Genomic DNA, 25,804 nt, shown 5'->3' with positions numbered 1-25,804 from the left:
ATGAGTTCAAGAAATCCAAGTCATCTTCGTTTAAAGTTTCTTTAATTAAAAATAAAATAACACCAGGATATAAATGGACTACACAAGAAAGTGTTATTTTAATGTAAAACATGAAAAGTAGCCCTGATTTGGGTCATCCTGCTATGCAAGACAGCAGGGAGAATGAAAAATTCAGATTTGTCTGGCTGAGACTATTAGATACTGACTGAAATGAAGCAAAACTTCAAAGAAAATGAAAGAAAACAATTTGTAAGAAAATAATTGAGAATCTGTCTTCTGTGCCTTAATTTAGTGTATTATTCAAAATCAGTGTTTTGTCCTAAATCTGATGGCAAGTCATTTTTGTTATATTTGCTTTTAATTTCAATTAATCAGCTTTAGTTTAAATTAAACATTATACAGGTGTATGGTAAATGTATTCACAATATGTAAACATACTGTTTTCTCATCCTTTTAACACAGCTTCTACTACATTCATCTTTCTATGACAGATGCATGATAAAGGGGCATTTGGGGGCCATGTCTTTAAGGTTGGGGTACTGCAAGAATCAGTTTCCTCTATCTTTTTGTCCCCTTTTTGTTCATTCATTTTGATTTTCTTTTCTTTATATGTGGAGCCAGCATGTAGTTTCTGTGCTGTTCTCTTTCATTAAAAAACCATTTCTGAGATAACTTAGCAATCATAGAGTTTTTCTGTGAACACTCCTTCCGTTTTTTGGATTTAAGGTCGCAGTTACTTGTTAAAATATCCTCATCCCTGTTTTTTGTTCTACATTCATAATTTAGTTTGTCATGTTGGACTGCAGAGTGGTGTAGAGGTTAGCATCTTGCCTCACAGTGAGTAGGCCCTGGTTTGAATCCTGGCCAGGTCTTTTCATTGTGAAGTTTGCATGTTCTCCTCGTGCATGTGTGGGTTTTGTCCTGGCACTCCAGCTTCCTCCCACAGTCCAAAAACATGCTTTATAGGTAATTGGTGACTCTAAATTGTCCCTATGTGTGAATGTAAGTGTGTGTGTGTGGGAGAGAGCTAGTATTTATGCTGTTGTGGGGGCAACAATCTGCTCACACAGTCACAGGATGGGGACCAGTTTGTGAGTGTGTGTAGTTGTGTGGTCCCAACAGACTGGTGACCTGTTCAAGGTCTTCACACAACAGTAGCTGGTTTAGAAGATGGATGGATGAATGGATGTTGAGCTGTTTTCTGAGTTTTATTAGGCTACTGTTTTATTTTTATATTTGTAAAACCAAAAAAGTACATTGATGTTGGGTCTGGGTCTCCTGCATTCAAGTCTCTTCATATAAGAAAAATATCATTAGGATCTGCCCTTAATTTAAGTTCACTTCAATCCCAAAATTTTGATCACAAAGCTGAAATAATTTCGAAAAATGTGAATTTCGTTTCATTTGAATTCTCTTCTGCAAGATCTGTGCTGGTTTATAAGCATTTCTTGTTTCTTCTTCCAAATCATCTACATATTTTGACAAAAGCATTTTTTAAAACCTTGAGAGAAATTTGTTTCTGCGTCCTCCTCCCTCAGCTGTTGGTGCTGTCCTTGGTGCTGAAAGCAGTTTAGCTTTACAACTAGCTGGTATCACTTGGCTGAAAAAATCTAAATGATCTGAATTTGCTCTCCATCTATTCCATTTCCTTCCCATTTTTCGCCTCCACCATCTGCTGTTGTCTCACTCCTCCCCCAACTCACATGCAACTTCTTGTTTTGTATTTGCTTTCTAGGACCTAATAGCCACAAAATCACACTTTTCAGTGTTATCTTAGCCATTATTTTTAGGTGTCAGTCTGCAGGTACATTTAGCACATGCAGCATTTATGCAACGCATGTGTGTTGTATATTTATTTATTTATTTATTTATTTTTTTTTTTTTTTTAACTTGTCCTGTCCAACAGCTAGGCAGACAGATGAGAGCTGAGGGCCTCTTGTGTTGGACATATTTTACTTTAACAAGAGGGGTTATTAATCTTCAGACAAACCAAAGGTATGTCTGAATAAACCCCTTTTGTAATTGAGGCCAAACATTATTAATTTCAATCATGTTTGAAAATCTTTGGTGTTGGACCGGACGGAAAAGGAAAGAGGGGAAGAAGAGAGAGGGACATTAGAGAGAGAGGGGGGGGGGTAGGAGGGTGATAATAGGAGGGGAAGGGGGGTAAGACCATGAAGCAGCATAAAGCAACAAGTTTACTGGTTGTTAATCATTATGGTAAGGTTCAAATGTAGTACAAAAAGGGTGGGGCCTATCCACACACACACTCAAATGTTATAAACACACCTGCTAGCTGCAAAAATGTCCACCTGTCGACATGTACACAAAACAGATAGTGTTCACACGCATACTTATGCCTTAAAACCAACTAGTGTGAAATATTTCAGACATTCAATCATGCAAACTGTTAGTGCAAAGGTGAGCTAACACCTGTGCTCAGGTGAGTGTTTATGTTCTTCTAAAATGGATGGTGGAACGTGACAAGAAGGAGGGAGAGTGCCCAGCCATCCCCACCCCCAACGCCACACGGGAACCGGTAGGGAACAACCGCCGCCCGGGAGACCAAGCCCGCCACCCAGGCCAGGGCCAGCAGGACCGCCGCAAGGCCCCCAGAGCCAGAGAGCAGGGAGGCACGGAGGGAAAGAGAACGCCGCCCCAGCCCAACCAGGAGAGCAGCCCCCCCGCCGCGCCGGGAGCGCCCAACGCAGGGCCCCACCGGAGAAGGACGCCCACAGCCCCAGACGAGCACCCCACCACCACCCAGGAGTTCCGGGCATCCCCCCGCCCCCACCCCAGGTACGAGCCAGGACCCCCCAAGGGAGACCCGCTTCGCACTCCAGGCAGCCATCCGCCCGGCCCACGGTTGGTCCAGGGAGGAGCAAGGCAGGGGCCCGCCGCCCCCGCCCAGGAGGGGGGAACCCTGGGGAAAAAAGAGGGCCCACAAGGGGTGTTATAAATATGGCCCGACCAGGCTCGGCCATGTTGGAAGTTTGGCGGGGCCCAGCGCTCAGGGGCAAGGACCAGGACCCACCCCCCAGGGACACGAACACCCCCGGCTCAGGTGTAATATGAACCCCCCCCACCGTGCAGAGAGAGCACCGCCGGGCCCAGGGAGCCAGCACCCAAGGGACACGGCCGCCATCGCCAAGGGGCCCGCACCCCCCACCAGGGAAGGGGTAGGGGACAGATGGACCCAGGTCCCACCTTCCTTGCAAAATGTGTGTGCGTGTATGTGTGTTTGAAAGGGTGTGTGTGTGCATGTGTGTGTGTTTATGTTGGAATGTATATGTTGAAGGGGGAGGGGTGTGTGTACTAAGGGGGGTGCAGTTAAAATTGGCGAGTAGGGCACTAAGGGGACATCTCCTGATTACTCACAGTGATGTCCCCTCACCCTCCCCACCAAGGGGCCCTAAATGTCTAAGGTGCGGTTAAAATTGGGGGGTAGGGTGCCAGGAGGACATCTGCTGCTTGCTGGCAGTGATGTCCAAGCACCCCCCCTACCAAGGACCCTACATGTCTAAGGTGCAAATAAAACCGAAAGAGGGGGGGCCCAATCCATACGGCAACCATAGGAGGGGGGCCACTGCCAAGTGTTGTATATTTATAACTGACTAATTTAATGTATATAATTTGCATGTATTTTAAAATTCTTCCAGTTTTCAAGTGAAATGTGTTTTTCATTGTATATATATCTATATCTATATATATATATATATATATATATAGATATATATATATCTATATATATATATATATATATATATAGATATATATATATATATCTATATATATATATCTATATATATATATATTACTTTTTATCCTACAATTGTCCTTCTAGCACTTTAATCTTAAAGGCTGTTCCAACAAAAGGTAAACTTTACCTAAATGAAAGGTTTTCTGCTTCTTGTGTATCTAGTTTGAACAAATATTAAGTGTCAGAGATATAATAAGCTTTAACTGCTTTCAAATCAAAAGTTTATCTGAGTTAATTTTCCGTATTTTCTCACAACATTATTTTATAAGGCGCACTGTCAGTGACTGGTCTATTTTTGAACTTATATAATATATAAGGTGGCCCGAACTATAAGGTGCATTGAGCAAGACAAAAGAGACAGAGATAAGTTACAGTAACTCAATAACTTGTTTGTTACAAGCTACATGTTAGCCATGTTAGAAGTGTTAGTCACATTTTCACAAGTAGCTCCCAACCTCGTTTCCAGCAGATAAAAAGAACAGACTGATATGGCAAAGAAAAATGTTGCTGGAATTATGCATACTCCCAAACTTGTAAATAACACGTAAAAAAAAAACACAGTCCAACATCGTTATACGACAGCGATGTTAGCGTATTCACAATAACACCCAAACTTTATTAGAACTTGTAAAACACACTGATATTTTGACAGAGCACCGTGTACCTTTCCAAATTGCTTCAACATTAACCAGAATGAATCCATATAATTAAAAAAACAATCCAGACTATAAGATGTTTTTGGGATAAAAATTGGGCATTTTTGTGCAAGGTTTTGGCTTTTATTTAGTGTCATCAAGACATGAAATCCAATGTCCTCCAGCATTTAAATGAAAATATGTGACATACCTTCTCTTTCCGCTTTACTTAGTTTCCTATCTGAACACCTTTAATGCATCTTTTGCTAAATCTAATTTATAGACTGGTTTTTTTTAGTTTAAACATAAAAACAGAGTTTGACTACTCTTACTTCTCTGCAAGCTCCAGAGCATACATCTATTTCTCACATTCATCTCATGCTTGCTATTAAAAATGTATGTACCCTAAAAATGGGCACAAGATAAAAAAAAAGAAAATTTAGATTAGATTTTTTTTCCCCTTAGGAAAAAAAAAAACATGAACATTTGGCTGCAAAAAAGCTCCCTACTTGTTACTGCTTTATCTGAACACCCACAGTCATACTTTGAGCTGACTGCACTTAGAGAAGAACTACCTGCTGAAAAAGACTGAGAGTCAGTGCCCACCAATGTAGACTAAAGTTCTTTTCCAATTATATGTGCACATTCAGACCATCAGCATTTGATTCTCTGTACTCTGCCTACATCTGAGAAAAAGTAAAATTTAAAATAATTTAAACAGATGTTTTATCAAAAAGACAAAAGGTCTATAGCAGGGGTGTCAAACTCATTTTCAACGAGGGCCACATCAGTATAGTGGCTGTCCTCAAAGGGCCAGATATAACTTATGCATGTAACTAAATGTAATAAAAAATAAACATGACTACTTCTTAATGTTAAATAACTCATTACAGTGATCGCGGTTTACTTTTCAGGGTTTCGCTGCTTCACGGATTTGCATCGTGCATTGTGTTCTGCATTCTGATTGGCTAAAAAGTCACTCCGCTTCTTCTCTACCTGTGCGTCAATAACGTTGCAGTTTAATATGTACACGTACGTAAAACAGCCTGCCAAATTTACATTATGTACGTGCAAATTCTATTGCAATTTCGAGTTTCTCTAAAACCCATAGAAAAAAGAGCGATAACTCCCTATCACTATGTTCTTCTCCCGGACAAACACACCTGCACTGCGGGCTCCAAAAGGAGAAAACACTGCAGAGCGGAGTCAGGATGCAGCAGCTCAGTCTGAGGAGCAGTGAAATACACCTGAGTCACTATTTGTCTAATTGTACTTTGTCTTTTTTTTACAATCATTTTAAACGTTATTGAGCCTGTGGAATGCTTTATTTCCTTTCAATGTATAATAGAGTATTTAATTGTATAATAATTGCGAACAAAAAAAAAAGGTTTCTACTCCGCCTATCACGAGTTCTTTTTGGAACGTAACCCCCGCGAAAAACAAGGGTTTACTGTACTCTGTATTTTTGGGTTTCTTAATTGCACTGTTTATTAAGGTCGTTACCTTACAGTGTATGTTTCATTACCAAGACACATAAGTAAATACTGATTCATTATTTTATTTATTATTTTAGTGTGGCAAATGATGTTAAAATTGATATAGTTTGTTTTCAATTGTTCTAAAATAAAACGTTTTCATGTACATAGTTTGCTATTTGTCTTCTTCCTCCTTGTTTTCATGCAGAAAAGTATTGATAAGAATAACCGATTGGTAAGCAGCATCGAAAAGAGGAGGAGTATCGATAAAATCTTAATGATATCCACCCTAAAAATAACACATTGTCATTAGATTTCATTAAATTGGATCCAAGCAAAGTAAAATAGAGTAAAGCACATTTGAAATAATATATTTATTAAGGTTATTGCAATGACTAAATACATGTTATGTAGTTCTATATCCTAAACCAATAATAAAAGTTGATAATGTAAGGTTAAAGCCACACCCATGAACAGCAGATTATTATTACAGCTGTCCTGAAAATTATAAATAAGGCTTTTTTCACTCTAAAAATAATTAAGTCAATATTCATACACATGAGTTAAGATGCATAAAAAGGAGCCACTAGTTCTGTTACGATATTCCTCTTTTTTTCACCTCATTCTGAAAAATACTCTAGGAATAAAGATAGTTAGAATCCTATTGTGTTAAGCTGTCCATCAAATATTCAGATTTTGTTTTCCCTTTCTCTCACCTTCTTAGTTGCCTGGAGGATTTAATGTGTTTAATTAAGAGGTGATTATATGTGACGGATGACACAGCAAGACCGCCATGACTTCATCCTGCTGCTGTGGCTCTGAACACTCTCTGCATCCACGTTTCCGGATCCACATCTCTTCCATAAGTCTCTCTATGTCTCCCTCCACTCCGGCAGCTGATTCTTCCATCTTGATACTTACAGAAATAAAAACTGTATTGATCCTGACAAAAAAATGATGAAGGCAGGAAATACAAGAACTGAAAGTTAAAAGGTTGAACTAAACACAATGTCTTTCTGAAGATGATGTCTTTTTGACCTTTTGGACACTCGCATGACATTTCACTAAGAGATAAATCAAAAGGAAATCAGCTTTGTTTGAGAGCTGCCCATCTGTTTGCAGAGCAAAATCTGTAGTGATACATGTCCTGAAGTGAGAAAACATCAATATGTATGCTATAACAACAACAATAAAAGCAAAAAATAATTGCAAGTATGTGTTTGTTGCCACAGCAATTGGTTTAGAATCAAATAAAAGCCTAAAAAGGGAGTTCTCTTGACTGTGAGAGAAAGCACAAAGCACCCAAAGAAAAACGCCATGACAAACCCTCAGCCCACAAGTCAAAATGAAGTGGCAGTGAGGCAACAGAGCCATCTTTATTTACAGCACACTTTCAGCTCATTGTGCTTTGTCTGCAAGCTTTTCTGTGTCTGCAGCGTGCTAACAATAAAGATAAAAGAACGATAACAAGACAAAGCAAGAAGAAAATCCAGAAAGAACAGAACACAAAAGAAAAGCTCCAAAGAAAGCAGAAGGCTCATAATTAGGAGAAGCTGTGAAAAACAGAAAAGTTGAAGAATTTATATTTTTGGATTGGTAAAACTTTTACAGTTCAGTATTTTTGGTCTCCATGATTAGTCGATGTGTGCGTGGGTGTGGGTGTGCTCTAAGCATCTAGAGAAAGACAGATGGGTCACAGAGATCTCCCTCTGTGAGTCTGGAGCTGCACCAGCTAATTGTGTCTTAATTAAATATGACCTGTCTGTCCCGGCTCCTGCTCTCCCATGGATGACACATGCTAGTGTGTTTATGTGTGTTTTTAAACTTTTAAAGCTGATTTTCTGTGTGGGGGGTGTTTGTGTGCTTAAAAACAGCTGAAACTGAAGTTCTGACCTGAAAAGCATTTTGTTTGTTGACCTGCCAGAAGAAAACTGGCTTTCCTACATGAGCATCAAACCACTACAGGTTTAGAATCATAAACATCACAGTCTGTGTTGCTTATTGCGTGAACGAAACATCAGATTGACAACTTTTCTCTTTATGTTGAGATAATATTTGAAGAAAAACAATTCTCAAATTCATTCAGTCGCTGCTATCTATGAAGCTTAATGCATGATTCATCATTTAACCTCTGACAGTATTTCCTAATTTAAAACTTTAATATCAGATTCCAGACTGATGGCAATAAGAGCTGCTGTCTTAGAAGATGGAGAGAAAAAACAAAGTAAGTAAAAAAATTGCCTTATTCTGAGGTGATGTTTACCCTTCTACAACAGAGCTTTACTCCAGTGTTTACATTCTTTCAACTACTGTAACTCTTCAACTATTTGCACAATTAACTTAATTCCAGTGAATTCTGAAGTGGAGAAGAGCAGATTTGCGCTGATATGCAACACTTTACAGTAGTGAAGAGCTTACACCAAGGGAGTCCATACCTTTTACAAAGAGGGCCACTGGTAGACCGTCCCCCGATGATGAAACCACCATCCCCCAGCCCCCCTCCCAACATTGGGCCCAGGTCTCCTCAGCCCAGGGGCCCCACCTTCCGGAGCGCCGACCCCACAGGCCCCACATCCCCCAGCCCACACAAAGAGAGAGGAGCCAAGAAAGCACTCCCCACCCCCGGAGCAAGCTCAAGCCCCGCCCCCAAGTGCCGCCCCTGGTCAGGCCTCGACAGGACCAAGGCAGTCGACCTGCCAGGGCAACCACCGATTGCCTCAGTGGAAACCACAACTCGCCTCTGAGAACCCATACTGATAGTGGACCCTCCCCCTCTCCTAGGCAGCCCCCCCCAAAAAATCTCAGGTCCAGCTGCGCAATTTTAGTGACAGGGTCATCGTGGAGATCTGGCACCAGTGCAATTCGAGCGGCACAATTCGATTTGGGCGGCGTGCAAAAGCTAAAAAAGTCTGTTTTTTGTTGTCTTTGATGTGTCAACCAATCAGGGACTCAACTTTGGGCACATGATGATGTTAGTGACAGCCGGTAGAAATCACATCCAATATGGTGGATCGATCCAATAGTTATCCTCCTGAAATTCCATTCATTTTCTTAACTCAGTGTAATTTTTTTAAGGACAGCGGGGTTTCTGGAACCCGTCCTGGCTATTGTTGGGCGAAGGCGGGTACACCCTAGACAGTGTGTTACAGGGCCCATGGGGCTGGAGCGATCGCAATCACTGTGCTGTCTCCTGGGAGGCAAGCTGGCGGCCACACAGAGAGCTACTGCGGGATAGGGAAGCAGCCTGCTTGGGCCTCCTGAACTTTAATGATATTTTTCTTAATTTCATCGAGACAATAATGAAAAAATAAATTTTATTCTGGCATTTATTTTTTTCCCTCTCGAGTTAATGCGGGACAGTAAGCCTGCAAACTTGGTCACAGAGAGATGGAAAGACCATGGAAGCGGCCGTCTTTCAGACACAACAGTGGGAGTGAAGCTACTGGTACAGGGAAAATGCCTGAATGATCTCATGAACCCAGACATGAAAAGGTGATTACCGATGTTTTGTAGAGCTCTACAAAAATTAGTAAACCTGATCTCTCATCATCCCCTATGTCTTCCATGCATTGTTAATAAGATAAACAGACCCACCGCTCCATGTAGTGATCAGGCTAAAAAACATTAGCTGGTAACTCCTCCTACACGCGGCCGGAGCGTCAAGCTTTGAACCAATATTTGTCACGCGAATCAGGTTCGGGGTGAATGCAGCTTATCGTCCAAGCGGATCATCTAAACATGGAAATGATGAATCAAACAGATTTATTGAGAAGTATTTAAACACCAAATGAAATCTGGCACTTCTTTGAGTTAAAGTAGAGGAAAGAGGTCTTTGTGAATCATGTTGTAAAAAAGTGAATTTTCAAATAGAAATTGACTTATAACCCTTGTGCTATCTTAGATGACCCCACCCTTACTTTGACGTGTTATTCCTCCCATGACAAAGGTGGCTAAAGGTGGAAAGATTTCATGTAATCCATGGACACCAGGGAAGATCATTGAAGAAAAAAGATTCAGCGCACTGTTTAGTAGGTCTAGATGACCCAACTCCCATCTCTCAGCCCCAGCGACATAAGGCCGCTCTTCAGACAGACAAACGCACACAGAGGACTTACCATTGTTGGAGCGTAGAGTCCTGCCAGTGATGCCATTGGTTCCAATAGGATGATGAACTCCAGCTCCATCTACAACACCTGCCTCCCCCGGCTGCTTCAGCAGCTCCGTCAGAGTTCTGCATGTAAGAAAAAAAAAAAGATTTAAGGCTTTCAAATAGCAACTGATGCTCATCTGACTACATCTGAGCATCTCTGTGTCTGTTTTAGAAAAAAATTGGAGGCCAACCTGGGCAAATAAACTGAGAAGAACATGGCCCATCTTTCATTCTCTCATGATTTTGAATGCAACAAGTTTTTATTGAATCTGCTCATTTGCATTTAAATTCAATAGCACCTGAATTTGGAGATGAGATAAAGCAGTTTCTTTATAATTTAAGACAGAAGATAGGCTCTAGTTTTTGCATATTTGTTTTATGGTGCTGCAATAATCCTGGTTGTTTATGCACTATAATTGCTGAAAGCATCAGTTTATCTTTAAATGTATAATTAAATAGCCAATAAAGTAAGAATCCATTAAAGATGACATCACACGCTTCAATGCAATTCATTTACAGTACTAAGTTTTTGTCTTTAACAGAAAACATTGGTGCAGCTGTTTGTCAAGAAAACAAAATGAAACAGGAAACAAAAAGAAAACAGTAAAAAATGTATTTGTAGTATTGGAAATTGTAGTGTTTACTAACTTTAATGTTGTTTTGCTTTCATGGAAGTGATGGGTTTAAAGACCCAATCCAATGAAAATCAGAGGTGGCTTCTGGCTCCAACATCGCTCACAATTTTTGTTAGGTTGGGGATGTTAGGGGCTGTAAGCTAGTGGGAGAGCGTGTGAACAGATTGATGATGGAAAATGGGGTTGGGCTTACTCCCTGCCGACAGCCCAGCCAACAACTCATAGGTCAATTTCTAATAAACTCCTGCTGCTCTGAAGAAACTATGCCGAAGAAAATGATAGTTTTTTTATTAATATTATTTTGGCTGAAAACGGCATAATCATAATTAAAACACCACTGGGAACGCTTTTATTATTTATCAGAAGATGATCAGAGTAGGACTTTAAGACCAAGAAGTATTTATTTGCCAGACACAAGACAAATTAAATCCAATGGATAAGGACTAACTTTCTTTTTACTTAATTTGACATTTATTTATTGTTGAAAGTTTATTTAGCTGTTTTTGTTCATCTTGCAGCATATTCCTGTACTTGTGTCAGCTTACTGCTCGAATTGTCCTCCATAGTTTACTATGTTTTTTAACAACTGTCAGCGGGGTTATGAAACATTTAGTAGGCAGTCCGCTCATACCAACAAACAAGTGAGGAAATAAGTGAATATTAATTCTCTGTACTGTAACAATACTATAATCATTAAACACACTTCAAACTGTTGACCAACAGCACAACTCTAAAAATAAAGGTCTGCAGGATTTAGGAGAAAGAACAAATGTCTTGTTCATTTTTTCATGACCTCTATGTATCCATCCATTTTGTTGTTGTCCCTGGGGTTCATCAGATAAACCAGCTATGCTCTAAGTTTGTTGAGTTTCATTGCATTACTACCAAATAGGAGTCCCTGAGTGGTCAAAGTTTGACCTGGTTTAGCTAGCAATGGGCATTTGATGGCCATGAGTTTTGTCCATAGAGCCCAAAAATAGTCATAAAAACTTGCATAGCTACATCTCAATGCGAGAGTTTTGAACATGGAAACGTGGAAATGTGGAAACGCTGAAACACATTTACTTTTTATTGTAAGCGGCTGCTTGAACATGTATTGCCGAGGGCCTTGTGAACCAAGCTCCAGGGAGCGCCCAGCCACCCTGCAGAAGCTCATTTTGGACGCTTGAACTCTGGACCTGGTTCTTTCAGTCATGACCCAGAGCTCATGACCAGAGGGGAGTATTAGAATGATTGACCAGTAAATTGGGACTTTGCTTTCTGACTCTCTCTTCCCCCTATAACATCGCTCCAATTCACCTGTTGATCTGGATGAGGAAAACATTTATCTGAAATCAAAGCCTTGCAAAAAAGACTGATTTACCCCCAAACCCAATCCCGCCTGCTGACACTATAACTGGGGAAAATATCTAAACCAAGCTAAAACCTGTGGAATCCACAAAATACCCTCTGGATATGTGTGCATCGAAAAAAAAAAAGGAGGAAAAAGCTCCATGGAGCGTCTCATTTGCTCCTTGAATTTTCATTTTGGTTTCCATTTCCTTCTTTTGATCTCATTAATATTTATCCACTTCCAGTCCATTATTTCATTTGTCTGCCACTCTTCCCCTCCTCTTACATTCCTAATGGTAATAAATCCAGCCACAGCCACTCTCTTCTCCCACCTGTTCTGCCTTTTATCCTCTGTGTTATTCCACACTTGCTGTCCTCGTCTTCCTCCATCTGCCCGAAAACATCTTCAGCTTCTTTTTAATCTTTGAATTTTCCCACATCCGATGTCCTGTTAACGTTTCCCTCATCTGTTTTCAATGTAACTTCTATGAGGCTCTAATCTCTGCTTGTTTGTAGCGTAAATTTCTTTGCTTTTTTTCTCTTGCAATCTCTTCCTCTTAAACAATGATCTCATCCACCTTGTCCTTTTTTTTTCACTTTTAGAAAACTCAGTAACTTTCTTTCTGACCCTAAAAAAATCAATGTTTACTATTACAATGAAGGCCAAAAAACATCTTTAAATTTATAATTAACTTAAAAAAAAGCTTTTTAAAATTTTAAACAGTTTTTCACTCATTCTCTGACATGTCTGACTTCACTCATTACTGAGTTGCGTGAGGTGAAGCACAGCCGGGTGTCTCACCCTGCAAAAGAAAATCATGCAAATTATCTCAGAGTAATAACTGAAAAAGAATGTCAAATAGTGTGCTAACTCAAGACAAGAATAGCATCTGTCTATATGCTAAGAGGAATCTGGCTCCTTTATGATAAGGAAGCAAACTGTGTTGACATGCACCCCCTCAAGCACCACAGGTGTGAAGGCTATTTGAACTGCAGAGCCACATGGGTGCACCAAACAGTCATTTTTAAGAGAATATGTGTTTGTTGAATCTTTTTTCATAACACTCATATTGCATATGAATGATGTAATATGAGTGCTGAATGGAAATAGAAACAAATTCAAACACTCCACAGGATAATACATATAACTTTTATTTGTTTGGGAGGATCAAAATGTTTAAAAAATGGAGACATAACTCCAAACTTTAGAAAACTAAAGCTGAAAAAACTTAAGGCTTAACCATAATCAGAAGAAACAAAATGGTGATTCTACGATTTTAGGAAATTTAAACCAGATGGGATTATGAGACAGAGGAACCACAAGAGCAAAAACAAGATAACTGCACCAAAATCACAAAACTCTAAAAAGGTGTAGATTCTGACACCACAACTCTGAAAGTGACTGATACAAACCTAATGTGCATTAAACTCTGGGAGGAAGGAGTCTGCAGAGGGGCCAAGAAACCCGAGAGAAAAAGCAGATTTTACAGTCCCCACATTCAAATCTCTGGCTTAGTTAAAGGTGATCAGAGAGTTCCACCATCAAATGTGCTTTGAGGAGAACCCAAGAACAAGAAGATCAAAGGCAAATTTTGTGGATACGGGGAAATATATCAAAGCAACTGCAATCAAAACTTAGATTCTTAACTAGAAAAACTATGATAAAGACAAAAGGGAAAGAAATAAGTTTGATCTAAAATGGGCTGTAAATGTAACAATTAAGACCCAACCTAATAATTGAGCTAACTCTGTACACGTGTAGACACAGGACCCCAGTTAAGCAGAATTAACTACTGTGTTAAATTAAGGCGAAAATGTCATATCCAAGCATTTGGACACCAGGTACTAAGAGGTTGAAGAAACAAAGCACATGCAACTAGGAGAAGCCACGATGGTCACAAACTTGAACCAGCTGAAAAGATGGAAAACACTAAACAAAACAAAAAAATCTAATGAAATAATTCATTGTTTGCATTCTGAGGGCCAGTGACGCTCATTTAACCCTTGTGGTATTTTAGATGACCCCACCCTTGCATTGATGTGTTTTTCCTACCATGACAAAGGTGGATAAAGGTGGAAAGAGTTCATGTAATCCATGGACACCAGTGAAGATCACAAATCATTGAAGAAAAAAGGTTCAGAGCACTGTCTAGTGGGTCTAGATGACCCAACTCCGAGTAACCTTTGTGCCTAGGTTAGCACAACGGTTACTCAGGCAAAACTCAGAAATGCTGATATATTGCGACTGTATTAATAAATGAATAAACCTAGAAGGTTTGTAGTAGTGTGCAGCAAATTTTAGATGTAATATCCTTATAAAAGCAGCAATTACCTATGTTTTCTGTGAATTTGAGGCAATAAACACAGCTGGAAAAGACACGGACCACCACCTTGAAATTATAGCAGACCGAGCAAACTGAGCTGTCGTTCAGCTGATAAAAGTGACAAATTTAAAATCTATTTGAGCCTACCAAATGAACGCTAATGTGTTTTTCAGTGAAGGAGTTTATTCAAACAGTGTGGTAATTGATTTAAATGGAGTCAGCCATTTACCGTTGAGAAATCAAACGCAATTAGTGAGCATTCAGACGTTTACAAGAAAAAGGAGTTAGCTTCAGAAGACTCAACTGATGTCCTTTAAGGGTAAATTGTGAAGTGTTTCACAAACTGTGACAATCTGACAGGAATCATATTGAGTTTATTTGTGCTTAAAGAGTGAAAAACAGGTACAAAGTCTTCACTCTGTTTTTTTATGCATTTTCCATGTTCTGTCATCAGAAGCTGAGGGGCTGAGCTGGAAGCAGATTTGCAAAGAAAAATTGCAATGCCTTTTGCAGCAAGGCTCATCATGCGAACAACAAATGAATGGGCTTCACCTGGTTGAAAGAACAGGTGCTGAGTAGTCAAATTGGTACAAAATGTTCGACATTTTTGTTTAGATTAATCTTTTTTTTTTGGCTTGAACTTTTTGTCAACAGACAAAAGTTTGTTTATTTACTTTCAAAGTGAGTCACACTTGTAAGGAATAGCCATCTGTGGGTTAGGCAGCAGAGAAAAGCATTCAGGTGGGAACCCTGAAAAAGTTAACCATATCTTCCTTAGTCACAACTACCCTTACAAGTGTATAAATGCTAGAGGACTTGGTTGCTGACAACATGGCCTGTCGAAAAATATTCTTTTTTTTTTGTCCATAAACACTAATTTCACTGGTGACTCTCAAAGTTATGTTTTTTCTCTCTCCAATTTTTAGCATTAAAACGTTAATACCAGAGAGGTCTATGTCAAAGCCTGCTTCGCTCTGAGTGTAACTCCTTAAGCGATTAACGTGAATCAGGTGATCGGCAGTGAAATGCGGCTATGCACCGCTAAGCAGCACTAGCTGAGTTTCCATTACACATACGTGCAAAACTCAATGTTCTAGAAATGTTGAAAAAACACAAATTCACAATTACACTGTTTGCATTAAATCATAAGTGTGAATAAATACAAACCAACTCATGGGAGAAGCTACTCAAAAACATGGCAATGGATGTGAACAATACTTTGATTTACAACGGATAAATTCAAATTTCTGCCACACCATTAGCGCTCATCATCGCTCATCATCGCCCCCCGTTGCTGCAGAAGTGGACACCTACTGGGGTCGTCACCCGCGAAAGGAATTTTACACCTGAACTGCAGCCACGTCATTTAACCTGAATTTATTTTGAGCGACTAGAGAATGTAAATACAGAACAACTCCGTCCATAAAAATGTCTTTTTAACACTAAAGATGATAAAAACGTAACTGAAGAAGTTATAGGAAATACCCAACTTCACACATAGACAGAGAGTATTGGACAAGATAAAAAATAAAGCAAGACTGGAAAGATCTTATAACCCAAATTGCACTAGACTAAGTAATGCAATTTGCCTCTTTTTTTTCCCTCTGTATTGCGTGTTTCTGCTTAGTAGACAAACACATCACCCTCCTCTGCCTTATCACATTCGCAGATGCAGGAGGTCATTGATGTTAAAAATAAACCCTGGAGACAATCGCATCGCTTGAAAAGTAAAACACCACTCAAAGGTTCATCGTAGTTCTTGCGGACAGTGCCAAGCCCATTCAAGCAACTTTAGTATGAACTAGACCGCACAATTGTAGTTGCGACTGGTGCGATGACAAATTGCTCTAAGGTATGAACCTGCTTTAATGTGGGAGCAGCTACGGATGAAGTGATTTTGGGAAATCATGGTTGGTGGTTTTACAGAGGACCCCTGGATCCAATAATTCTCCATGACACGCTCAACTGCTGATGAGCAGTGTGATGACACGCTCTAGCCCATTGCATGCTCCTGTGCAGTGCTCAAGGCAGCTACTCCTACCAAGAAGCACATTGCCATTGCTGTTTGACTAATTTCTTAAAAAAAAAACTGTTTCCATTGCAGTTTTGCAAAATACGTCCATTTAGAAGCACCTCAAAAACCTCCCTCCTCCAAGCGCAAAAACCTTTTTTTGATAATGTGAGTTTTTTCAAAATTGTTGTTTCCATTAGGCAAATCTCTTATCGCAAATGCAATTTGCGCAATTTCATAGTCGATGGAAGCGCAGCTACTTTAAAGCGTCTTTTCTTTTTTTTATTTTATTTTTTTTTAACTTGTCCTGTCCAACAGCTAGGCAGACAGATGAGAGCTGAGGGCCTCTTGTGTTGGACATATTTTACTTTAACAAGAGGGGTTATTAATCTTCAGACAAACCAAAGGTATGTCTGAATAAACCCCTTTTGTAATTGAGGCCAAACTTTATTAATTTCAATCATGTTTGAAAATCTTTGGTGTTGGACCGGACGGAAAAGGAAAGAGAGGAAGAAGAGAGAGGGACGTTAGAGAGAGGGGGGGTAGGAGGGTGATAATAGGAGGGGAAGGGGGTTAAGACCATGAAGCAGCATAAAGCAACAAGTTTACTGGTTGTTAATCATTATGGTAAGGTTCAAATGTAGTTCAAAAAGGGCGGGGCCTATCTACACACACACTCAAATGTTATAAACACACCTGCTAGCTGCAAAAATGTCCACCTGTCGACATGTACACAAAACAGATAGTGTTCACACGCATACTTATGCCTTAAAACCAACTAGTGTGAAATATTTCAGTCATTCAATCATGCAAACTGTTAGTGCAAAGGTGAGCTAACACCTGTGCTCAGGTGAGTGTTTATGTTCTTCTAAAATGGATGGTGGAACGTGACAAGAAGGAGGGAGAGTGCCCAGCCATCCCCACCCCAAGACCCCCACCGCAGCAGCAGCGGCAGCCGAAATCCCCCTCAACGCAGCATCCCCCCCCCCCCGGCAGGGAACAACCGCCGTCCGGGCGACCAAGCCCGCCACCCAGGCCAGGGCCAGCAGGACCGCCGCAAGGCCCCCAGAGCCAGAGAGCAGGGTGGCACGGAGGGAAAGAGAGCGCTGCCCCAGCCCAACCAGGAGAGCAGCCCCCCCGCCGCGCCGGGAGCGCCCAACGCAGGGCCCCACCGGAGAAGGACGCCCACAGCCCCAGACGAGCACCCCACCACCACCCAGGAGTTCCGGGCATCCCCCCGCCCCTACCCCAGGTACGAGCCAGGACCCCCCAAGGGAGACCCGCTCCGCACTCCAGGCAGCCATCCGCCCGGCCCACGGTTGGTCCAGGGAGGAGCAAGGCAGGGGCCCGCCGCCCCCGCCCAGGAGGGGGGAACCCCAGGGAAAAAAGAGGGCCCACAAGGGGTGTTATAAATATGGCCCGACCAGGCTCGGCCATGTTGGAAGTTTGGCGTGGCCCAGCGCTCAGGGGCAAGGACCAGGACCCACCCCCCAGGGACACGAACACCCCCGGCTCAGGTGTAATATGAACCCCCCCACCATGCGGAGAGAGCACCGCCGGGCCCAGGGAGCCAGCACCCAAGGGACACGGCCGCCATCGCCAAGGGGCCCGCACCCCCCACCAGGGAAGGGGTAGGGGACAGATGGACCCAGGTCCCACCTTCCTTGCAAAATGTGTGTGCGTGTATGTGTGTTTGAAAGGGTGTGTGTGTGTATGTGTGTGTGTTTATGTTGGAATGTATATATTGAAGGGGGAGGGGTGTGTGTACTAAGGGGGGTGCAGTTAAAATTGGCGAGTAGGGCACTAAGGGGACATCTCCTGATTACTCACAGTGATGTCCCCTCACCCTCCCCACCAAGGGGCCCTAAATGTCTAAGGTGCGGTTAAAATTGGCGGGTAGGGTGCCAGGAGGACATCTGCTGCTTGCTGGCAGTGATGTCCAAGCACCCCCCCTACCAAGGACCCTACATGTCTAAGGTGCAAATAAAACCGAAAGAGGGGGGGCCCACTCCATACGGCAACCATAGGAGGCATTTAAAGCGTCTTTTCACCGATTTGCAAATGAAGTATTTAATACCGGCGCGAAGCCCCTTTTCTCCGCAACAGAATAGGTTTATTCACATTGAGGGCTGAAAAGGAATGTAAACACTGCACTCTAAAAAGAAAAACGTTGATCCAACTTAAATGAATCACTTCAATTGGTAACACGTAATTGAATTAAGGTTATTCAACTTTATTTTTTGTGTCTATCCAACTCAATTTAATATGTTGATCCAATTTAAATGAATCACTTCAATTTGTAACACTTAATTGAATTATGTTTATTCAAATTAACCCCTGGGGTCAAATTTACCCCAAAGGAACACCAATGTATGCAATATGTGTTTAGCACATTGGAAAAAACATCATCTTGGTTATTGTATGTTTAATCAGTTGTCCCCATCTAATTAGGAAAAGTCAAGAAATGTGAAGAACAAAAAAGTCAATTATTATTTTTTTGTATGACAAACATTGAATTGGGGTCAAATTGACCCCAAAAATAATAGGAGGGCTAAGTAAGTTGTTGGTCACATCTTCAATTCAAGTCTTTGATCTTTCCATCAGTGTACGCACAGTCAAACTGTTCACAATTCCTTCATTATGGGTTGTTTGACCAAATTGCTTCATTTCATAATGTGCGTTTTGTTTCTGTGCTTAGAGAAATACTTGCAATATGATTAGGGGAAACAGTATTGCTATGTTGGATACAGAGAGCACTTTTTAAAAAGCTGATTGTTATGCAAATGAGGTTGAAGTTCGGAGTTGTTCCAAATGTGCTGCCTTTGAAAAGGCGCTTTCGAACTGGAATACCAAATGAAGCCTTTGAAGTATAGGAAAAATTCAGATACTCAGTGTAAGGAGGGTACTGTGCGTGGGTACTGTTCAAGTTTGTAGTTCCATCTCTCTGTCCTCTCCTTTGTCTTGAGCTGTTATTAAAATATAAAATAAACCATTGACGTCTCTTTTGATCAGTAATTTCCCACACTTTATTCAGCCGCTGCCACCAAAGGTAAGCTGGGGAGTCATCAAGCACACAGGCAAAGGCCCACGTTCCTCACAAAGAGAAAGCTAACAGGATGCCATGACGGCACACGAGTGGTGCCACCTAGCATCCCTGAAGGGGTCTAATACCGCAGGCGCCATGACTCAGAAACATCCTTGCCTTTGCTCTTGTGTGTGCATGTCCACACCCCCACTGCAGACACACTGATATGCTCTAACTGCCAGATAGTGCACCCATGCAGGCTTGCCGCAGAGCCTGGAACTGTCTCCCAACCTGCTATTCTCCTATTAGAATTGACAGCTGCCAAATAATGTCCCTTGGCACGGCGGAGTATTTGCCATGCCAGGGCCTGTTTGTGCTCAGGCATAGTTTCTCGACCACTCATGCTGGCTTTTGTGCACATGTGCATAACCTGGCATTTGGAGCATTTTCGTTCCAAAACACAGAGTATGAATATGTGTAAATTAGGAATAATTAGGAATTTCCCTTTTGATTGCAGATTTTAAATGTCTATAGGTTAATGCTAGATGATAAAATTTCAGTTTTACTTAAAAAAAAGAGTACATATAGAATATTTTCCGCACTGTAAAACTAAAAGCCTTTTTTTTCTCTACAATACGACAGTGCTCCTTAAAATCCGGAACACCTTATACAGTCAGGACCATAAACATTTGGACAGAGACACATTTTTTCGAATTTAGTGTCTGTACATTACCACAGTAAATTTTAAATAACACAACTGAGATGCCATTGAAGTGCAGACTTTCAGTTTTTATTCCATGGGTTGAACAAAAAAATTGCATAAAAATGTGAAAAACGTAAGCATTTTTTAAACACAATCCCTTCATTTCATGGGCTGGTAAGTAATTTGACAAATAATTTCCATGCTATTTCATGGGCAGGTGTGGGCAATTCCCTTGTTATGTCATTATGAGTGAAGCAGATAAAGGCCTGGAGCTGATTAGAGGACTCGTGCTTGCATTTTGAAGATTTTGCTGTGGACAGACAACATGCGGTCAAAGGAGCTCTCAATGCAGGTGAAAGGAGCCATCATTAAGCTGAGAAAACAGAAAAAAAACATGCGAGAAATTGCTACAGTATTAGGAGTGACAAAATCAACAGTGTTGTACATACTGAGAAAGAAAGAAAGCACTGGTGAACTCAGCAACACAAAAAGACCTGGACGTCCACGGAAGACAACAGTGGTAGATGATCGCAGAATCATTTCCATGGTGAAGAGGAACCTGTTCACAACAGCCAACCAAGTGAACAACACTCTCCAGGAGGTAGGCGTATCAATATCCAAGTCTACCATAAAAAGAAGACTGCGTGAAGGTAAATAGAGAGGGTACACTGCAAGATGCAACCACTCATAAACCTCAAGAATAGGAAGGCTAGATTGGACTTTGCTAAAAAACATCTAAAAATAGCCAGCACAGTTCTGGAAAGACATTCTTTGGACAGATGAAACCAAAATCAACCTCTACCAGAATGATGGCAAGAGAAAAGTATGGAGAAGGCGTGGAGAAGCTCATGATCCAAAGCACACTACATCATCAGTAAAACACTGTGGAGGCAGTGTGATGGTCTGGGCGTGCATGGCTGCTAATGGCACTGGGACACTAGTGTTTATTGATGACGTGACACAGGACAGAAGCAGCCGAATGAATTCGGAGGTGTTCAGAGACATACTGTATGCACAGATCCAGGTGAATGCAGCCAAGCTGATAGGGTGGCGTTTCATAATACAGATGGACAACGACCCAAGACATACAACCAAAGAAACTCAGAAGTTAATTAAAGCAAAGAAGTGGAATATTCTTGACTGGCCAAGTCAGTCACCTGATCTTTACCCAGTTGAGCAGGATTTCACTTGTTGAAGACTAAACTTCAGACAGAAAGGCCCACAAACAAACAGAAGATGGATGGCATTGGACTGTCAGGTTACCACCACTGGTTGGTTCATTTGGTGACATCACCCAGTGGTTTGTATTTAAAGCCATATTTTTTAAGCTCTATGGTCACCAAAATCACAATCTTTTCAAATGTGGGTAAACAGGCAGGACAAGCAAAACTAAAAAGTATTGGAACACAAGCACTAAGTCAGTTCTGATTTTGAGCATTTGATATCTCCCACCTTTCAATCAAAAGACTGTCCCCCACCTTTGAAAATATTTTCATTTGACACAGAAGACAAAACAATAAGGTTGCATTTTTTATTGACATTAGATCAAAACAAAGATGGAAAAAACACAGTTAGTGTTAGTTTATAGTTATTTAATTAATAATAATAATTGATACTTTATTGATCCCACAATGTGGAAATTATTCTCCACATTTGACCCATCCCCTGGGGGAGCGGTGAGCTGCAGCTGAACTGCGCTCGGGAGGCAGTAGTGTTAAGGGTCTTGCCTAAGGACCCTCACTGAGTGATGTTAATTGCTCGCCATTAATATGGTCTGCTCATTCCCCTCTAGGAATCAAACTCTGGATTCCTGCATGGTAGCCTCTCACCTTATCAACCGAGCTACATAGCCGCAAGTACTACTACTAGTCATGAAGTTGAAGTGTTATATAGTACAGTAATGTACTTAAGACAGTCCTTCAAGAACTGATCTGGCTCCATTTAGTTTCATTTATTAGAAGCGGTCTCAAAAGATAAGACAAAGTGTGACCCCTTGGTTACCCCACATGTACTATCTCTTTTTTCTGCAGATTTTGGCCAAAAAATATATTTTTTGCTTTAAGGGGCCTTAAACAATGGCTACCACCCCAGATTTAAGATCAACCAAAATTAACATGGTGTGCCGTTTTTCAGAAGGAGTGACTCACTATAAATTAAACATTGACGATCTAAACAAGGTGCTGGCAGCAACACACATCTGGGTGGATCTATTTGTTTAATACCAATGGAAATTTTCAAAATAAAATGCTTACCTACGTCAACTTTATGGTAACTATGTCAGTTTCCTGTCTGACAAACAGATAGAAGACTGATAGATTAATTTCCAGACTTTCACTGTGCATTCACTTAGATAACGTGAAGAAAGAGGCAGAAAAAAAGATAAAAAGTCACAGCCAACATACTGGAAACCGCATGAACCAGTTGCTGGCAGGATCTCAGTGGCGAGGCTGTAATTTCACTAGAGATGATGTCACAGAAAATACCATATGTCACCGTCTGAGTCACTCCTTGCTCTCATTATTTTGGGCCGTCGTTATTTTAGAAACAACGATACACACACACATATGCATGGGGAACAAATTCACACTCCTCAAGGGATTTGTTCTGAAACATCCAATACCGTGACGCACAAATATCCCACGCATGAATACACCTACACACACAGACACATATGCTTGCACGCATTTGTCAGCAGAATATTTACAGTCCTGTGAAGATGGTGACGTTACTGACGATGCACAGGTACTCAGCATTCTGCAATCTCAGCATCAACCGTGACCACACCGAAAGGAAAAATATTGATCTGTTCTTCCACTATGTGACACATAGATCTTTTACAGAACTGAAAACAGATGCACTAGCTTTCCCATTGTGGAGTTTTGTCTTGAATATTGTCAATAGAGTAGCTTGAATGTACTGCGTTTCTTGTTGTAAAAGTTTCTTAATACCCAAAGGCCCACATACACATATACATTTGTGTGATTTTAGTTTTTTGTCTTTTGTGACTTTTTTACAGAAATGTTCCCATGTGTCATGATCTGGAATGCAGCATATAGTATCCCAACATATACCATCTGGATAGCATCCCATTACTCTCCAGCATGACCACAATGGCACGCTCTAGCAGATGTTGCGTAGCGGTGAGTGCACTGTGGAGCAAGTGACCTTGGATTGCAACCTCAAGCCCTGACACATGGTGCTGGATTGGCGAGTTTGCCCAGGGTGCTTCATGCTCTGAACATTAAGGTGGGATAAACACAGGATCTCATGGATGGATGGATGAATGCATGCATTGACTTTGCATGAGTGCCACATGAGTTGAAGATGAAAAAGTAACAGAAAACCCCTGAAATAGCACTGTTGTCAGATAGAAAAACACTACTTGGTTTTAGACACATGGTAAACTCTCTGGAAAATTTTGGACTCCAATTCACTTAAATGGCCATAGATATTGCTTAACACATGTACAAAACAACTAAATGGTGCATACCATAAATGTCAAAGTCTTTTTGTTGTGTCTAAGTAATCATTTTTTATTTTGGTTGGTAAAAGAGTTGTTAGCCTCATCACATATCAGTTTTAAAAAAAGGAAACATAAATAAAAAGGTTGTTTTGCATTTTTTTTTTATTCCAGTAGCACAAAAACCAGGCATCACAACTTATTGACAAAAATGTTATATGTGTATATATATATGTATATTTTCTACTGTTTTCTACTTTCGGGCTCAAGTGCTTTACAGTCACAGTTCCATTCACCCATGCAAACACACATTCACACACTGCTGCCATACATTGCGCAACCATGTAACCACCAAGAGCAATGTAGAGTTCAGTGTTTTCTCAAGGACACTTAGCTTCATGGCCAAGCAAATCAGGAGCCTAATCTGCAATTCTCCAATCGGAAACTGACTGCCTTACCTTTGTACCACAGCCGCCGTAATTCATGGAGAAAAACTACAAATTCAACTCAAAAATGTTTGGAACTGTTGACATTAATCCCAACAGCACATCTTGGCTGTTGCCAGGATCGTTCATTCTGGTTTCTCCCAGTTTGCTTGGCTGAGGTCAAACTGATAAAGCATTTCTTAATTGAACTTATTTTTTAGGTCAAAAATCAAAACTAAACTGTGCACACATTGAACAGTTTAGTTTTCCAGTGCAGTTGTCAGATGCTTGATTTCATTATCATTTATTTTACTTTTTTTGTGATGTTTTATACTTTAGCTACTGACAGACAATAACAGTTATAGATGCCCAAATGTGTGATCTTCTACCTATAAATTCCAAAAACCATTTCCATAACCATATTTAATATGTATATATATTGTTTTGGTCTTACCTGTGCAAGTATTAAAATAACTAATGCCATTAAAGTAATTCTAAAAGGCAACAGTTGTAATAAAACAGAACTTGAGTGATATGAGAGATTTCCGGTGGAGGAATTTCGGGTATGGATGTTAATGTCAGCCAAGTCCTCTTGGAAATCTGTGCTAATGGAAGTAGCCTGAATCATAAAGAAAAAATTTTATACATTAAAAATAAATTGCATCCACTGCTGCCAGGTTAAATTACCCTATGGAAAAAAAGTGCTTTTCTTCCTTTAAAGCAAAGCAGCAGATGAAAATGAAAATCTTAAACTGTTTTCCCTGAGCGTGCACTATATTTCTCCATAATATCCATAAAGACTGAAGGAACCTTGACTGCTAATTGTAGCAGCGGAGCTCCTGCTCTTAAAGCCAAAAGACAGATGTGAATGTGTCGCAGTTCAGCGTGCTGCAACACAGCAGACAGCAAGTCAACAAAAGGCTTTGCAAGAGTGGTAGCCATTAGTCACCCTCATAACTCCACATGCAGAGCATTGTTTCACTCTGCTGTTCAGTTTAGTGGCACACATACACACTCACAGCTTTGTGCAACATGTAGTTTATCAGGAGGCTTTTATATAAACACACACACACAAAGCAGAGGGAGCAAGGACATTCTGGCTATGCAGCACAATATACTAATGGAGAAACCACTGTCAGTGCCAATTTTTGTTCTTCATTTGTCATGATATTAGACACACTCTTAGATGCATACCTACATATGTGTATAGTAATGACACTGTTGGTTCAGATACCACTTGCCCTCTAAAACTAATGACAAAAATGTTTTTCCTGTTGTGCTTTAGCTACATTTTTTGAGTTTTACTATTAGAGGCTAAGATTGTAAATTATATACAGTATGAAAATTAACATGAAAAATTAGAGGCTTGGTGCAAAATGTCAAAGTGGTGCAAATCTCGTGAATCTTGCTCCAAGCCATTTCCTTTTACAGCTCTATTCTGATACATGAAAAACTGGATGTCATAGAATTCAGATTATTAAAAGATTTTCAAACGGTTGGCACTTCTGTGTTTTGAAAAGAACACTATTCTTTACCAAATCTTAGTCCATGAATGGCAAAAGGTCAACTGGTGTAACTTTCTGCGTGCGTTCAATGGCTAATCGTTTTGTACGAATATCCTGCAAGTGGTTGCGTAGCCTGTAAAACCTGCAAAAACCTGCAAAACTTGTGTAGCAATGCAGGAACACTTGAGTTTTTAATGCGGAAACCCAAAATGTACTACTGCACATTTAAATAGACTTTTCATTGGAAGTGGTCATTTGAATTGCACGTTTGAAAGCCCGGCATGAGACAAAATGGGCTAATGGATTAAGTCCCTTAAAAAATGTAATCAACATAAAATTTAGGCTTATCATTTTAAAGAATCTA

The 25,804-nt window shown here is 40.6% G+C and overlaps 1 protein-coding gene across 1 annotated transcript in view; it reads right to left on the bottom strand.

Moving 5' to 3' along the window:
- LOC105354613 (protein shisa-8) overlaps positions 1–25,804 on the bottom strand; it is a 131,074-nt gene that overhangs the window by 77,133 nt on the left and 28,137 nt on the right. Inside the window, exon 3 of the mRNA XM_023957714.2 lies at positions 9,986–10,101. Within this exon, the coding sequence (XP_023813482.1) occupies positions 9,986–10,101 (116 nt within the window). The remainder of the gene's footprint in view (positions 1–9,985; positions 10,102–25,804) is intronic.

The sequence above is a fragment of the Oryzias latipes genome, chromosome 8 (genome assembly GCF_053564925.1).
Source record: "Oryzias latipes strain Hd-rR chromosome 8, Olatipes_Hd-rR_3.1".
Taxonomy (NCBI): Eukaryota; Metazoa; Chordata; class Actinopteri; order Beloniformes; family Adrianichthyidae; genus Oryzias; species Oryzias latipes.
Note: the sequence above shows the minus strand (reverse complement) of the source record. Positions and strands in the feature narration are given on the sequence as shown.